This window comes from Crocodylus siamensis, chromosome 2 (assembly GCF_052110815.1).
Source record: "Crocodylus siamensis isolate JL-2025a chromosome 2, ASM5211081v1, whole genome shotgun sequence".
In the NCBI taxonomy this organism is placed as follows: domain Eukaryota; kingdom Metazoa; phylum Chordata; order Crocodylia; family Crocodylidae; genus Crocodylus; species Crocodylus siamensis.
This window is the reverse complement of record NC_143396.1, coordinates 5,508,105-5,525,187: the sequence shown is the minus strand read 5'-3', so window position 1 is coordinate 5,525,187 and position 17,083 is coordinate 5,508,105. Positions and strand designations below refer to the sequence as shown.

Genomic DNA, 17,083 nt, shown 5'->3' with positions numbered 1-17,083 from the left:
CAGCTATACTTTCAAGGCACAGGCCCAGGGAAGCGAGTAGAAGCTGAGAGTTGCATTTGGCCCACGTTCTATTATTTTAGGCTCAGCATGGCTTCATTTTGGTGATGCCTCTCTGAAGGAAGCTTATCTGCCTCTCTAACTTTGCAAGGTAACATGGTGGATGATCTGGATTTGCTCTGATTGCTAGCAGGATTGTCCTAGCCTACAAACCCTTCACAATCACACAATAGCTCACAACTGAGTGGCTGCAAAATGTAGCATCCCCCAAATCTGATTAAAGTACTGTGCTGTTAACCAGTCCGATACAATGGTGAAGCACTGGAACAAGTTACCCAGAACAGTGGTGGCATCTCCATCCTTGGAGGTGTTTAAGACCCAGCTCGACAAAGCCCTGGCTGGGATGATGTAGTTGGGGTTGGTCCTGCTTTGGACTAGATGTGACCTGAGCTCCCTTCCAACCCTACTTTTCTATGATTCAATGATTGTATGATACCATGTACCTGATCCTTTGTTGGCCGAGCTGTTAGTGCTTTGAGGCTGGATGTCTGAGAGCCAGGAGACATGAGAGCGTCCAGCACAATGTGAAGTGTGAACCCTGTCTAACGGGTAGGGTACTCACTGAAGCAGGTGGGTTTATTGTGCAGGTGTTGGCCCTATTTAGTCTGGCCCCTCCCTGGGAAGCGTGTTGTGTCCCGTCTACACTGCACACACTTCCCACATCACAGAGCAGGCATCAGCTCTGAGACATTTAACATTTTGCAATATTTAGTGCAGAATATAAAATAGTGGTGCGTAAGCTTCTCAGTTTGGCCTTGGGCTGGGGTTTTGCCATTCCAAAAAAACCTCTCCATTGCCTGCAATAGTGTGTAGGATGGGTGTTGTTTCAAAGACATCTACAGCTAGATCTCAGCTCTTGTAACTTCTGGGAGAGTGAGATCCTGATCTGAACTTCAGGGCTGGCTCTGAATAAATTAAGGACTCGATCCAAAGGTTGTAGAGGTGAACAAATCTTTCTGTTGGCTGCTGTGGTCTGTAAGTCTCTGTATGGGGATGCCATTCAAGGTTTTGAAGAAGTTCAGCTCAAAGGCATTGTCTATGGGAAAATGATCCGGAGGAAGTCAGTCAGCTGAGTCTTGTCTATGGGGAACTGATCCAGAGGGAGTCAGTTAGCTGAGTTTCATTCGTCTTTTTTGCTAGTTGCAAAGCTGGCATTATACAGGCAAAACCCACTGATTTTTAAGAGAAACACTCACTCTACTTAATCAGGCCCTAACTTATGATGTGCTAGTAAAATGTAGTAAAAAATCCATGTGCCCTTTCTCCCAGAACAGAACAAAGAGAGGTGGGTTCGGATCCCATGGGTTGAGAAGTGAGACTCCTGCAGGCATGATAATAATGGGTATGCCCTTATTTTAATACCTTTGCTCGACCGTTGCATCTCTGCTTGGACATTGCATTTGGACTGCTTTTAACAGGTTCCCATATCCAGGTCTGTGCATTTACTTTTATCTGTGCACAAACAGAAGCAACCAGAATACGCATGCAGCTAAACCAAAATATTGAGAGTCCCACTAGGAAAATATCTTGACATGTTCTCTGTGGATTTGCCTGGGAGAGTTAGTGTTCCTAATAGCTTTTCATCTCACAGAAAGCACTTCAAGATCCTAGCCTGCAGAGCTCATCTTACCCATTCCTAGTTGTCTCTCCAAGGAGCACCCTTCTCTCTTTACTTGCAGCAGCTAGCCAGGTACATGATAAGTCCTGCTCTAGCAAGGAGTCAGGAGATGATGTGTTTCTTGGCCTGCATTTCTCTGGCTTCATACTTGGCCAGGGTGGAAGAAGGGTCTAGTCAAGCGCATAGTAGTTGCTATTGTTCTTTTGCACAATCACAGCCTTGTGGGGAGAGCCCAGGACTGAGAGTCAGGAGATCTGATAGGGTTTCTGGCCATGGAGAGGTCACTTTGTTTTGCTGTGCATCGTTTTCCCTCTTGGTGAAATGGGAACAGTCATTTTCTTGCAGGAGCACTGCTGCTTAACTCAGCATGCAGACGCTTGCTAGGATCATCAAAAAATGACAGGGCTGTTCTTATCAGGAGCCAAGCGCTGGCTTTACTTAGCACATCTATGCATACACTTGCTGTTCAGGCTTGGGGTAGTCCAAACTCTCTTCCTTTCCACAGATTCAGCATCTCCACGGTGTCCGTCACATGTTTATACCCTCTCAAAAAACTCTAAACTGGGTGCATCTACATTTACCATTTAAGGTGACATGATAAAGTCCGGTGCCGTTTGCTGCTCCCAGGTACAGCATCTGCATGTGTGCCTGGGACCACAGCACTTTGAGTGGAGGCAGAGCAGCCCCAGGTTGGCAGGGGATGTGGGGGATCAGCGCCAGGCTGTGTGGTGGCTTTGGGTGACAGGGGAGCTGGTTGGGGCACAAGGATGCTAAAATGTGGGGCTAGGTGGCAGGCAGCCCCCTGCACTTTAGCACCATCATGCCCCAGACAGCCCCTGGCACCGTGTACACATGAATTTTGGCAGAGTAAATTAATCCACAATAGGATAGTACCGTTCTCAACAGTACTATCTAAGGCAGAGTTCATTAATTTACTGTTTCTTAATACAGGTGCACGTGTAGACTGTGATGCTTAACCGCAGAGTTAATTAGTCAATTAGTCTTTATACTATTCTCAATTTAACATTCCTTCTTGGTAAAGAAAACATTGCATTCTCACTGTTCTCATCTTATTATTATCATCTTATCAGCCCCTGCCCCTGAAGCCTGAAGGCCTCTGCCCTCCTTGACAATGTAAAACAGGAACATAACTCCAATTACAAGAGTCAGGCAACAAAAAGCCTCGCTCCTAACCACCTTCTCCTGTTTGGATTGGTGTTTTGCATTACATTGTGGGACTGTTGGGTGTCAGTGGTTAGGAATGCATGCTGTAAGGCGACTTCAGACACACTAGTATTTGTGCAATGTAACAGCCCTTGCCATATGTTCTCTCTGGGCTTGAGCTCAGTCTTTCATAAATAAAATGTGATATCAGATGTGTCAAGGAAACTGTTATCTCAAAATGCGGTTTTCTGTTTCTGCACAGCTCAGACACTTGTGGCAAGTCAGTGCCTGTAATTGTGGCCATAATTACTGTTAATATTCCTGGAAGAATATATTTTTATTTCTTTTGTTATGCTTCACCTTATTCCCAAAACTTCATCTGCCTTTTAATGAGCACTGACTTCTGGACTGAGCCATTCAAACATGAACCCTGCCTTACCCCTCCCAGGAAATGCAGCTGCTGTGAACAGTCTTGGACAGGAGATGCATCCATGCAAAAAACTGCCTGGACACTTGATCTCTGCTGCTGACCTAGAAGCTGTCATCAGCCACGGAGGCACACGTTCAGTATTCCAAAGCAAAATAAGCCTGGTGTTATCAGGCAGAGTTATGTTACCTCAGTCTACAACCCCCCGACACACCCTCCCCAGGGGGTAAAAACTGGCAAAATTATTGTTATTAAGAGGTAACCCTTATATCTATATCTATATCTATATGGGCTATCTCTCCATGTCAGTAATTTTGCAGTTGTTACCCACTTTAGCACGTTTCTGTTTGGGGAGTGGTGAAGAGGGTTGATGGTGAAGAGGGTTGAAGAGGGATTGAGCTATACATAGAAGCGACCTTTTTGTGTTCACGCCTCCCAAATGAAATAAACAGCAGTCCCATCTGATAAGGGTGACCATACATCCCAGTTTTACCGGGACAGTCCTGGATTTTGAAGGCCGGTCCTGCCGGCTGGTGAAAATCGAATGATTATCCCAGAATTGCAGTGGTGCAGGCCCAGTCTGGTGGTGAGATGGAGTGGCCTGGTGTACCTGGCAGCTCTGCCTCCTCTCTGGACTGTGCCTGTGTCCCTGCCCGCTGGCCTCTGCCACTGACTTGGGGGAGTAGGGGGGGAAGGAGCAGTGTCCCCGATGTCCTGGCTTTCCTTATGGTCATCCTACATCTGATCCATTTTAGGCCTTGGGGATAGAGTCCTCTGGCTCAATGAGAAGTATCAAAGTAGTAGCTTAAGAAATGGAAATAAGTCAGTCAGGCAACGTGGGTCAGTGTGTGTGAGTGCCTTGCAGCTTTGCCTCGATGTTGCTTCTCCTTTGCTTTGACCGTGCAGTTTCTTTCTTTCTTCTCTTGGTTTTGACCCAGGGAATCCAAACATTCCGAAACCTCGCCGGATCCTGCGGTCCTCATGGGGCAGCAATCCCCGCTTCCGCGGATCCTATTCATATACCCAAGTTGGGTCTAGCGGGGTTGATGTGGAGAAACTTGCCAAGCCACTGCCTTATACTGAAAGCTCCAAGACTACTGTAAGTATGGCTGGAAAACTGTCCCTGCTTCTGGGGTGTACATGTGACACTGGGGGGTTGGCTTCTGGGGCTAAGACTGGGAGAAACGTGGGTTGGTCATGACTTTAGTCAGCTCTTCCGTGGTGTACAGCTTACCATAATGCACTCAGCCTTTTGAGTGGCTAAGGGGAATGGCACACAGACTTCTGCCTCCTAGATCACTGACTTCCTGCCATCCAGAACCAAGCCTTGGTGGATGAGAGACTAGTGAGGGGAATGACCGGGAAATATGTTTTAAATATGATTTGCTGCATGCAAAGGGTCACACATTGACCCTGTTCAAAATTGGGTTTTAAAGTGCATCAGCAATAGCTGTTTAAAATACCGTCTATTTTCGTAGCATGGAATAGGGATTAGATTGAAGGCCATACCAAGGGATAAATCAGAATGTGTAAAGCAATGGATTGGGAAACACTTCAGCATTGGTGTCCAAACAGTTAAAGAGATCTTGTCCCTCCCTGTTGAGTTCAAGCACTTTGGGAGCTCAAGAGTATATTGTAAAATGCATTAGCTCCTCTAGGCCAGTTCCAGCTCTGGGAATGTAGCTCAAAGTGTGTAATGCATAAACAAGGCACATTCCCCCATCTCAGGAATTGGGGCCCCTTTCTAAAGAGAGGACTTATCTAACTCCTGAGAGCCTGTCTTTTCTCTTGGCTGTAAGTACAGTCTTCCTTAAGTACAAGTACGAGAGATGCATGTTAAAAGGGATAGTTTAGATTTTGAGGTGTGCAGAACAAGATGGTGTTTGGCACTGCACCCTCGAATGGTAAGTTTGCCATGGAGACAGAGGGGCAGCAGAGGTGGCAGTGTTCTCAGTGTTGACCATTGATGGGCTACGATAGAATTAGAGGCGCACTGATATATCAGTAGCATTTCGGATTGGCACTGATAAAAGGAAAATTAACATTATCGGCGATTCACTTTTTTTGGCTGGGGTTCCTGATAATGACACCAATAAATCCCGTATGAATATGTGCAGCCACAGCATTGCATGTGGCCAGGAATGCAGCTGGGCAGTGTGGAGAGCAGCCTCCGACCAGTAAGTAAGGGAGGGGCGTGGGGAAGGGAAAGGGCCTGGGTGGGGGGGGCACACATCGAGGCCCCCACAGTGAGGGAGGGAATGGGGCAGGGACAGGTGCTGCCCAGCTGGGGTAGGTTGGAGCTGTAGGCAGCTTGTCTGGGGGGACACAGGGGGCAGTGAGGGGGGGCAGCTCCCTGCCTTGTCCCTGCCCCACTTCCTCCCACACTGTGGGGGCCTTGATCTCCCTTCCCCCCCACATCCCTTTCCCCCCACCCCAGAGACTTATCTGCAGGGAGCTGCTGTCCAAGCTGATCGGCTGCATATCGGCTATTGGATTGGTATTGACCGATATGGCTGGTTAAAAATCGAACATTGGTATTGGCCAAGAAAATCTTTATTGGGACACCCCTAAGCAGAATGAAAAAACATGACTAATGTAACTAGAGCAGTACCTCCAAGCCCTAAGTGGAGGGTTACTAGCTAGGATATGCTTGATACTCCCCGCCACATGTTTTCTGTGGACCTGTGGTGCAGCTCTTTGAAAATTTACCCTTGGGCACTGTTTCTTTGGGCGTCCATTTGAAGGATGAGAAGGGTTAAAGATGCTGTCCGCTCAGTTGCAGTCAATGGAAGTCGTCTCTTGCCAACCTTCTGCTTTTCTCACCATCCCCAGCCTATGCAGGTGATGTTTTCGGGGGAGGCCACTCACAGGAAGTATTATTCCACTACCCATGGTGCTCTGCTTTCTGGCCAGAGAGAGGCTGCTCACCTCATTGAAATGTACCAAGACCTCTTAACCTGCAGGAACTGAACGACCTAATCTCTGAGAAGAACCACTAACTCGTGATTCCTTTTGCAGTTGTGCGTAGGGTTTTTTAAGTAATGGTAGAACAATTTTTATCTTTTTATAAAAGCCCTAACTGTTTTAAGAGTTAGTATCTGTAGCTTATTTCCGTGTACTGTATTGTTAACAGGGAAGGGTGCTCTTTCTGTATGGTAAACTGTTTTTTGTCATTTGAATTCTAATTGCACTTTCAGTGCCTCTATTTTTTTTTTCTTTCTGTATTGTAAGTGCCTTCTATACTAAAATAAATGTTGTCATACAAGTACCCATGTGGTGGTACATCTCTGGGAGCAGTGCATGATTTTCCTTTTTCCAAGGGGCCTTTAGGATTCCTGTCCTTTGCCATGAGATTGGGAATAGGATGATTTTTGTTAGGGACTGGGTGCGGGCTGTTTGGTCTACTAGTTATTCATCTGAAGCAAGGGTGAAGTCCAGACTGAGTTCTCCAGGGGGCCCAGAGAGGTCTGATGGGAGTGTTAGCCAGAGTCAGGATATGCCAGGAGTCAAACCCAGAATCAGGAACCAGGCTGGAGTCAGGATAAGGCAGGAGTTGAACTAGAACCAGAAATCAAAGCCAGAGTCAGGACTGAAACCAGGAGCCAAGAGCCAAAGTCAGAGATCTGATTAGGAAAAGGTAGGAACACACGGAGGTTAGGAGCAAGTACCTCCGTTTTTGCTTGGACAAGCAGGCTGGGTCTGGCTTTTACGGGCTGGAGCGTGTGGGGCCTGCTGCCTGCAGCTTCAGGAAATTGGTTTCCCTGGCTGCCTCACTCAGCCCAGCTGGGACCAGGCCATGGCTCGGGGTTTGCTGCTTGTTCAGGCGGTGCCTTGCCCGAATCTTTTTGGGACTGGCTGAGTCCTGGGTTCTGATCTGCCCTTGTTACATCTTTATGCTGAAGGTACTGCCTTCCCTGACTTCCCCCGTGTGTTAAATGTGGGGGTTAGTCTAGTCCACATGTGAGCAACCACACTCTAAAGCTCCTCTTGGTTACTTTGAGTGCTGTGACTCATTCAGGGTCCTGAGGGCATCCCCCATAGTCCTGCGGGGGCCGGTAGGTGGATCCATGCTGTGGTCATATCGGCCCTCCCTCTGTGTAAGGCCTGGGAAGGCTGCCATGATAGCCACCCCATTTGCTTCTGCTTCATGTGTAACACCTGAAAATGAAGGAATGTCTCTGCCTTAGCGTGGTGCTAAGTACCTGCCCAGCATGACCTTTAGGCTCACTCTTGGATGAGTTCATGGCCACGTATTAAAAACTGGTGAACCAGAACAGGAACAAGCAGGCAGGGTGGGATTTATGAAGGTGCTCCGGGCATAAAAGGGAGGGTAGACATGCCCTGTGCTTCTTCCCAGTGACCTGGGGGAGAGTATATCTGTTCTCAGCACACCAGCAAAACTGAGGGAAGTTGATGAAGGAACATCGACGCGCAAGTCTCCTAGCCTGCATCTCTGCTGCAGAGTGAGTACATTGGGCTTTGCGTGTGGGCAGAGCAAGCTGTACTGCAAAACACCCCCGTAGTTCTGATTGATTGGTGCTAGTGCCCAAAATTCATCAGGTGTTTTTCAAAAAGAGGAAGACAAGGGGCCAAAATCGCTGCTATGTCACAGCACTGAAGTCAAAGGATGCTGACAGGATGTGTCTTGCCCAGTAGTAACTGTTGGGGAACTGTGGGCTCGTCTGTACGAGTTGCTTACTATGCATTAGCCTAATAACACTGTGCAGTTGAGTGTCACAGCAAAAACTGTGCTAATAGGCTACTGCACAGTGTTATTAGGCTAATGCGCAGTAAGTGTCACTAAGGTATCATGCACCGGTGCTACTGCGCAGTAACTTGATGTACTGCGCATTTAGTTAGTACTTAATTAAGGCAGTACTAAAATAAATGTACTGTATCATCTAAGGCACATAAATGAACATGTAGATGTGCCCAGTGGGTAGCGAAAGTCAGCCAGGCTATACCCAGGCTAAAGATGTATTTTAAATGCCCTAAATGTATTGGCCAAGTTGGAGCTGACTTCAGCTCTTGGGTCCAGTTGTCAGCAGGGGTACACATCCCCTGATACAAGGGGTATACGGCCAGACATGACAGCCTGGGCCTATTGGTATACAATTGAAGACATAGCCTGACTTCGGAGGGAAGAACTAGTTTCACCACCCAGCTCTAATTTCTTTGGCTCTTTGGGAAAAAGAATATAAACTTTATTAGTGAATGTTAAAAATCAGTGATTTACATGGCTTTGTCCGCGGGAAGACAATATAGGACCTTGTGCGTGGCAGCAATGTGGTATGGTGCGCGGGGTCCCGTATTCTCTTCCAGCCATGCAAGGCCATATAAACACCTTATGATTTACTCTTGCTGTGTCGAAGAACTGGTGGAATGAGGCACTTACAGCCTAGGTTTAGTCCATGTTTACTGGAGTTGGGCCAAGCTACGTTCAAAGGTTAGGTGGCTAGCAAGTGTAATTCCTACCATTAAATTTTACCCTACTGGCATGGCTGTGACTCTTGCATATTTGGGCGAACCCCTGGTGAGTTCAGCTTCCTGCAGGGGACCTGGGTCCTGCAACAGCTGACAGCAGCCCGTAGACCTGACACGTTTTGCCTTTTCACTGGCAGTGGACGTTTCATCATGCCTGGCCGAGAGGTTGAACTGAGGAGCAAGGAGGCAACTAAGCTAACCATGAAGGAACCTCCACCAGGTTTGTTTGCATGCACTCACAGACTCACAGAAGTTTAGGGCTGGAAGGGACCTTGTGAGATCATCAGGTCCAGCCCCCCCGGCTCTGAGCAGGAAAGACAGCTGGGGTCAAATCACTCCAGCAAGGTGTGCGTCCAGTCTCCTTTTCAACATCTCCGGAGTAGGTGCCCGCACCACCCCTCTGGGAGGCTATTCCAGACTCTGGTCACATGAACCGTGAAGAAAATTTTCCTTATATCCTGTCTGAAACCTTCAAGAAGTCAGCCACCTCCTCCATTTCTTACCCTTGTGCCAAAGTGCTGTTGCTGGAACAATGCACCTTAATCATGACAGCACCTCAGTGCTATGATGACAGCACAGTTTAACCTTCACCCAGATTTAGCTTTTTGGGGGGTGAGGAGGGGAGTTGACAAAAAATTTAACTGAACAGGAGGAAAGCTGTGAAAGCTTGCCCAGAGTGGGAGAGAACGATAAAAATAACAGGACAAACCTGTCCTGCCTTGGACTACTAGCAGTATAAGACACGTGAGATCCAGCTGAACGGGTCTGATTTTGCCCAGAAGAGAGCAGTTATGTGAATTTTTGGAGAGGCACCTTTGGAGCAGGGGTTTTCCAGCAATATGTTTGGACTGTAACGGTATTGGTGTGAAACGCCAGATGCCACAAGGGAAGCCATCTGTGTCAAATCCCCAGAGCGACTGAGCAGGGTAATCGAGAGCTCTCCCGAGGTCTAATCCATCTTTTGAAAAAGAAACTCCCTGTTTATTTTAAACAAGTGCTTAATTGGGCACTAGCATGAACTGCTGTTTGAAGCATGCATGCGTGCATGCGTGTGTGTGTGTGTGCGTGTGCATGTGAGAGAGAGATTTATTGCCTCTATTGTTTTTCCTTATATGTGTTAGCAAATATTTGCTGGAACAATCTGTTCCTTTTTTTATACTGTAAACAAATGGGCCATAAAACAAAACCTGGCTTTTCAGCACAGCTGGAAAGCAACCATGGGTGCAAAAGCAAAGGTCATTGTCGTTCATGGTTGTTTTACAACCCTGAAGAATGTGGGTGGATGGGCTAGCTGGACAAATGGTTCTGGTTCAGCCCCTCTATATTGGAGGCATAGTGTCACAATGGTAATTGCTGAGTGTGTGTGTGTGTGTGTGTGTGACTCTTGTGTCCCATGGATGAGAGGGACAGGCACACCAGTGCTCCATCTAGTTTAATATTTTGTCTCCAGAGCTGGAGGCATCTTTGGTGAGTAGAAAAAAATTCTGTAGTCATGAATCCTGTGATAATTTGTCCAGGGAGAACATTTTCTTGCTGATCCCTACCAGTTAGTGGCTGGCTCATGCCCTTAAGTAGAGGTATCCGACTGTGACCCCATGGGCCAGAAGAGCAGTGTGGGACCAGACTGGTCCCACACACCATATACAGTGGGTGTCCTGGACAAACTGCACGTGCTGCATGTGGCCTGGACTGGCTCCAGCTGCAAGCCTCATGCAGCACGCACTCCAGCCCAGCCCCATGCCGTATCCTTGACACTCTTGCCCTAGAGCATAAAGGCTTCACACTTCATTTTTATATCCTTTTGAATCCCAGTACATGTCAATAGGGATGTCCTCACTATCTGTGCACATGCTTAATCCTCCTTTTGCACACAGTTAAACTCTTGGCTTTGATTCTATCATGTGGCAGCAAGTTCTGTGCTTAATTATTCAGCCCGTAGTAAAGAGAGTTGTTTTATTGCTTATTAAATTGGTGGTGTTGCACTTTCATTAAATGTCACCTTGTTCTTCTACTGCAAGGACCAAAAGAAAGCAGATGTTTATCTTCTGGTTCATTATTTTTATATGGCTTATGTCTTCAGCTCATCTTTTAACTAAGCTGCTGTCAGGCTGCTCATTTGGGTACCATGGGCTGGATTAGGCCCAGTAGTAGGTACTGTTGCTTTTGGAGGAGAAAACCCCAGGGTATTGTGACAGGGAGCCAAGGCCTCCTGCCACTCTAAGTGGGGAGCACAGTGAGGTGAGCTTGCTGCCTGGGGCTGCTGCAGAGGGTAGGCTGGTCTTGAAACGAAGGGGAAGCCTCTGTGGGCATGGCTATGGTGGGGGATAGAAGCCATGAATACAGCCCGTAAGGTGACTGGTGCCCCAAGGCCCTGATGGGGCCAAGGGGGCCACAGTTTAGTGCTCAAGGGGAAAGACCAGGGCCTGCTGGGCATGGGAAAGCCTTGAGGCTCACTTCCTCTGGCAGCCTTCCTAAAAGCTATCAGATACAGCAAAGCGTGGCAGGTGAGGTAAAAAGGGAGGGTACTTTGAGGATTGGGGCAGGGGCAGGGGTTGCATAGCTACTGGGAGGCATCATGGATGCCCCTGGGGACCGGGTCCTGCTACAGGTATGAACAAAGGAAGAAGTTATTGTGGGGCAAAATGAGTGGGGCTTTATTGCCTGTCAGCTAGTCTGGTATTAGAGGTGCCCGCCTCTCTCAGAAACCCCCGAGTCTCTCCAAACCAAAGCATCCTTTCTTGGGATGTATCTATTTATTTCCATAATCTGCCCATGTTCCCACACTTATCCCATGGTAAGCTGATGCTAAATAGCAGTATCATAGCTCTGATTGAAAGAGGCAAGTATCTCAGTTCAGCTTCCACTTACCCCAGGGTAAGAGCGGGCACGTGGGCAGTTATCACCAACCAGCGGATTCCCAGTAAATCTTCACCTCCTTTCATTCCTGCAGGAAATCGTTCTTGTCTCCATACCCTAAGGCTTGTGTAAGGCTAGAAATCCTGGTCCTCAATGAAAACAAGTGAACAACTATAGAGATTAGGTAATCCAACAAACAAAGAAAAGCAGGTCCAAGCGTGTAGTTCTACAGAGACACGTGCCATATGTCACCACTTAATCTCCTTGTATTTTGCTTATCTTCTCCATCTGGTGTTTCATAGTTTCATAGTTTGTTGGGTTGGAAGGGACCTGAGCAGATCATCGAGTCTGACCCCCCTGCCGTGGCAGGAAGGAGTACTGGGGTCAAACGACCCCAGCAAGGTGTTCATCCAGCCTCCTCTTAACAGGGTAGGGGCCAGCACCACTTCTCTTGGAAGTTGGTTCCAGACCCTAGCCGCCCTGACCGTGAAGTCGCGCCTCCTGATATCAGGTCTAAATCTCCCCTCTGCCAGCTTGTGACCGTTATTCCTGGTCACTCCTGGCGGTGCTCGGGGGAACAGGGACTCCCCCACTGCCTGCTGGTCCCCTCTGACTAGTTTGTAACAGGCCACTAGATCCCCCTCAGCCTTCTCCTGTGTTCAATGGGATCACGTGGGAGGGTAGTTAAACATTTAAATCTTTGCAGGCTTGAGGGTCTTCGAGCTGTTAGATCTGTGAGGTAGGTACACTTCTACAAAGCCAGGAGCAGTATGTAAACGGTGTCCCCTCTGCCAGGATGATGCTGGGTGCTTGTCAAGAGCGGTGCATTGACCGGGGAACTGTCTTCTCCCCCACAAATATCCCTGCAGTGAAAAACTCTTATACACCTATAGTCGGTTCACAGAGTTGCCTTCCAGTTTCACAGGAGCTGTGCACATGGGAAAGCAGATACCTGCGGTCCACTTAAACATCGTCACAACTGTGCTGCTCGGCTTTAGTATCTTGGGTGACTCAAAAGCCTCAGCTGAATACACTTCCACACAATGCAAGTGCTGCACTATACACAGATTTCCTGGGATTATCTTCTAATTATCAGAACCATCGCAGAGTGTTATAATCACCCAAAGAAAGAAATGGAAGACCCATTGCTTGGATAAAAATGCAAGAGGTGCCAGGCTGCATCAGACCACAGATCCATCTAGCCCAAAGTCCTGTATCTCACAGGAGCACAAAACAGATGCTGAGGAGAAGAGAAGAGTGCTGGCCTTGCTCAGACTGAGCTGTCCCTTGTTCCTCTTCCCATATGGCTTTCAGCATTCAGAGGCCTTGGAAGTCCTAACTTGGAGGTTGCTATCATGTTTAATACCCTGTGGGCATGTCTACATGTGCATTTATGCCAGCTTAAATATACTGTGCAGTAGGGCTGTGCGAAACTTTGGGTGGAGATTTGATTTGGAGGAGATCTGGTCCAATTCAGTGGCTGAATCTCTGAATCTGAATCGAATCAGGGGACCATTTAAAAGGTCCGAATCGATTTTCCGAAGATTTGGAGAGCTTCAAAGATTCGGAGAGCTTTGATGATTTGGGCAGTCCCCTGAGGCTGCAGCTGGACTTGGAGCTGGTAAGTAGGGGGCAGGGTAGGGAGGCTGGGGGAGGGGACCATGGGGGGACCCCTGCCAGCCCCCATCCCCTCCCAGCTCCCCCAGCTCCCCCCACCTCTGCCCACTCCCCCAGCCTTCCCATGGCTGCCCCAGCTCCTGTTGCTTTAAAAAAAAGCCCTACTTATTGGGTGCTACTGGGTGGGGGGACAATCCCTGCTGCCCCCCACTGCCCCACACATGAGCACCCCCCTGACACCCTCTCCACTACCCCAGCTCCACCATGGCTGTCCCGCCCACTGCTGCTCTGGCCCTTTAAGAAAAAAAGAAAAACAAGAAAAACTCACTGCTCCTGCAGCGGCTTTGGGGGGCTCGTGGAAGAGCCTCCCACCTGGCGTGGGACCGCGGGGATCGCCCCCCACTCAGCAGGAACAGTGAGTGTGGGGGTTTGCTCAGGTTTTTTTTTCTTAAAGGGCCGGAGCCACGGTGGGCAGGGCAGCCATGGCAGGGCTGGGATAGCGGGGAGTATCAGAGGGCTTGTGCAGAGCCTCCTGTGCAGCATGGGGCAGTGGGGATTGTCCCTTCACCTGGCAGCACCCAGTGATTCGGGGCTTTTTTTTCCACAAGTGCCAGGAGCTGGGGCGGGAGGGGCAGGCATTGCCAGGCTTGGGGGGATGGGCCTAGCCGATTCGGAGATTCAGCAGTGGCCGAATTGATTTAGGACAGTGATTTGAATCATTGAATTGAATCATTGTCCCCCGAATCAGCCGAATCCGAAGCGAATACTAGTTGTTTCGTACAGGTCTACTGTGCAATAAGTTACTGCGCAGTAAGTGGGAATAGACTGGCATCTACACATGCAGGAATTAAAGAGCATTAATGCTTGGGACTAAAGTTAGTCCCAAGTCAGTCCACACAGTGTTACTGCGCAGTAACTAATCAGGAATAAATCTGATACTGCATGATGCAGGTATCAAATTTACACTCAAGTCAGTGGAAGTCACCATATTTACTGTGCAGTACGGGCGTGCGTATGTAGACTCAGACCTGCATGGCGCAGTAATTTCAGTTACTGTGCAGTAAATGCGCACATGTAGATGCACCCAGTGGTGGACTCACCCTTTGTGAATTTACCCAGAGAAGCATCCTGTGAGATGGGCTCGGTGTCCTGATCTCTCTGGGCTCGGATCCTTGCCTGTCTGAAAAGCAGTGTCCTACCCGGGGCGAGTGGTAACTGCTTAGTCAGACGTGAGGTGCTCAGACACTGGGCTTGGCGCATGACAGACTGTGCATGGTGCTTAACCAAACGAGAAAACCAAATGTTTTGTGCTTTTGAAGGTGGGGACCAGGAAAAGCAAAGCTGTGTTGCTTTCTCTGATAGGCTTGGTCATCTTTATTCTCTGAAATGAAAACAAAAAAGCAGGGTTGTTGGTGGCTTTACATGTCTTAATGTAAAGTCGTGAGGGTTCAAAAGCTCCTTTCCCCATCTGCACTTGCTAATGTGGCTGTCTTTGTCTCTTGAATATGGATCGTGCTGCTTTCATCTCGACTCCCGGGCTGGCTTCCTGCAGGGCGCGCAGCAAGGAGCTTGCTCCAGTGCTGCAGCACAGAACATGCCAGCTCCCTTCAAAGACAGACTTGCTTCCTCTGCGCCTCTAGTGCAGTTGACAGCTTTGTAAAGCCCCAGGAGGTTGGATCCCACTACCCAGCTCCCCCACCCTCACGTCAGTACAGCAGCTGGGAGGTTTATTGATAGTCTTGGAGTAGCATGTGTGTGGCTAGAGAGAGGCCATTTATGGACAGCTTTGCTTTGGGATGCTCTAACTAGTCCACCATGCGATGATGCCTTCAGGGCCTGGTATATGGCTCAAGGGTGTGAAGCATAGTGCAGTTTATTGGTAGAAGTCTTTCACTGTGCACACTCTTGCCTGTGGCTTTGCATGGCGTTCGGGTCCTGGAGTCTCTTGGATGAAATCAAAATAATTCCCTCTGCAGTGCAACACTTAGTGGTCTCATCCTATGCAAAGCAAGGCAAGAAGTTAAGCACCACCAGATAGAATCAGAGACCCACAGAAAGGGAAGGTTGGACGGAGGTCACATCTCGTCCAACCCCCTGCTCAAAGCAGGGCCAGCCCCAACTACATCATCCCAGCCAAGGCTTTGTCTGGCTGAGTTTTGACAACATCCAAGGATGGACACCACCACCTCTCTGGGGAACCTGTCCCAGTGCTTTCCTACCCTCCTAGTGAGAAAATTCTTCCTAATATCCAACCTCAACTTCCATTGCTGCAGCTGGAGCCCATCGCTCCTTGTCCTGTCATCTGCCCCCACTGGGAACAGTCCAGCTCCATCCTCTGCAAGCCCGCTGCGGGGAGTTGAAGGCTGCTATTAAGTTCCCTCTCAGTCTCCCCTTCTCTAAATTAAATAGCCCAGTTCTCTCAGTTTTTCCTCATAAGTCCTGTCCCCCAGCCCCCAAACCATTTTTGTTGCCCTCCGCTGGACTCTCTCCAACTTGTCCACATCTTTTCTGTGGTGGGGGGCCCACAGCTGGACACAAGACTCCAGATGTGTCCTCCCCATTGCTGAATAGAGGGGAAGACTTGCTTCCCTTGACCTACTGGCAACGCTCCTACCCATGCAGCCCAGGATGCCATCATTAGCCTTCTTGGCAACATGGGCACACTGCTGGATTATATCCAGCTTATTGCCCACTGTCACCTCCAGGTCCTTTTCTGCAGAGCTGCTGCCCAGCCAGTCACCCCCAGCCTGCAGGGGATTGCTCCCTCCTTGTCCTTGTTGAACCTCATGAGATTTCTTTTACTCCAGTCCTCCAATTTGACTAGGTCACTGATGTCACTGATTCCTAGCCCAACCCTCCAGCGTATCTACTACTCCCCCCATATTGGTATTTATTAAAAGCAGCAGGATATGGAGAGGAATAGGTACATCCCAAGAAAGGACGCTTTTATTTTGAGACAGACTGGAGGATTTCTGAAGAGGAGGGCAGCTCCAGTGCTCCAAGGCCCCCACACCAGAAGCAGAGGGAGAAATCTGTATGTAGTGATACTCCCAGGGTAATGCAGATCTGGTGAACACAGCAAGGAACTTGCTATCCCCAGGTGCACTGGGGTCGAAAGCTGTCACCATCAAACCTTGAGGTGCAGAGCGCCCTCACTCCAGGACACCATCTGCCTGGGAAAGGCAGGGTTTTGTCCCATGCCCAGCACCTTACAATCATCCCTGAGTGCAAATGGAGGAAGAAACTCAGATACATCCTGGTTGATTTACTCATCACGTAAGTGAGCGGACAAACTGAGAAGAGGACCCCGGTCACTTGGGGCCAGGCCATCAGACTGCTTATATTGCTTCCTTTGGAATATGTATAATTAATGACTCCTCCCAAAAAGTAGCCATAATATTTTCCTCTCCATTGCCTGTCCTTAAGCAGAGGCTCATGTTTCTTGCAGATGCACTAAGTTTAGCAATTGTTTACAGACCGGTACTTAAAATTAGCACTGGCTGCAGGGCTTGTGGGGGGGGCGGGGAGGGGTATGAAACACATGTCAACAAGTGGTGACCTGACAACTACCCCCCAACCCCGTTACATGATCCACAACCTGCACAGCAGATGCACAGACCTACGGACTCGCGCCGAGTGCAACTCATTAGTGAAGCAGACGCTGGCAGAAAGCGGGACATGCTGCCCTTGATCACAGGCCTTCTCCCAGCAGCCCCCAGGTCCCCAGGGATAATTAGGGAAAGCTCTCCCTCTCCAGCCAAATCGGAATAGCAACACAAAGCGGCAGCTGAGTTTCCAGCGGCTGTTTGCTGTCAGCTGATCTGACGTTATGATGAAAGCTGACCTAAAAAACCCTGACA

General features: G+C 48.9%; 1 protein-coding gene across 10 annotated transcripts in view; it reads left to right on the top strand.

Moving 5' to 3' along the window:
• Positions 1-6,556, top strand: part of SMOX (spermine oxidase) — a 248,957-nt gene extending 242,401 nt beyond the window's left edge. For all 10 annotated transcript variants that reach the window (XM_090035052.1, XM_090035048.1, XM_090035049.1 and 7 more), the window contains 2 exons: positions 4,205-4,365; positions 6,099-6,556. In XM_090035052.1, the coding sequence (XP_089891178.1) occupies positions 4,205-4,365; positions 6,099-6,236 (299 nt within the window). In that variant the 3' untranslated portion in view covers positions 6,237-6,556. The remainder of the gene's footprint in view (positions 1-4,204; positions 4,366-6,098) is intronic.
• Positions 6,557-17,083: the final 10,527 nt, after the last annotated feature.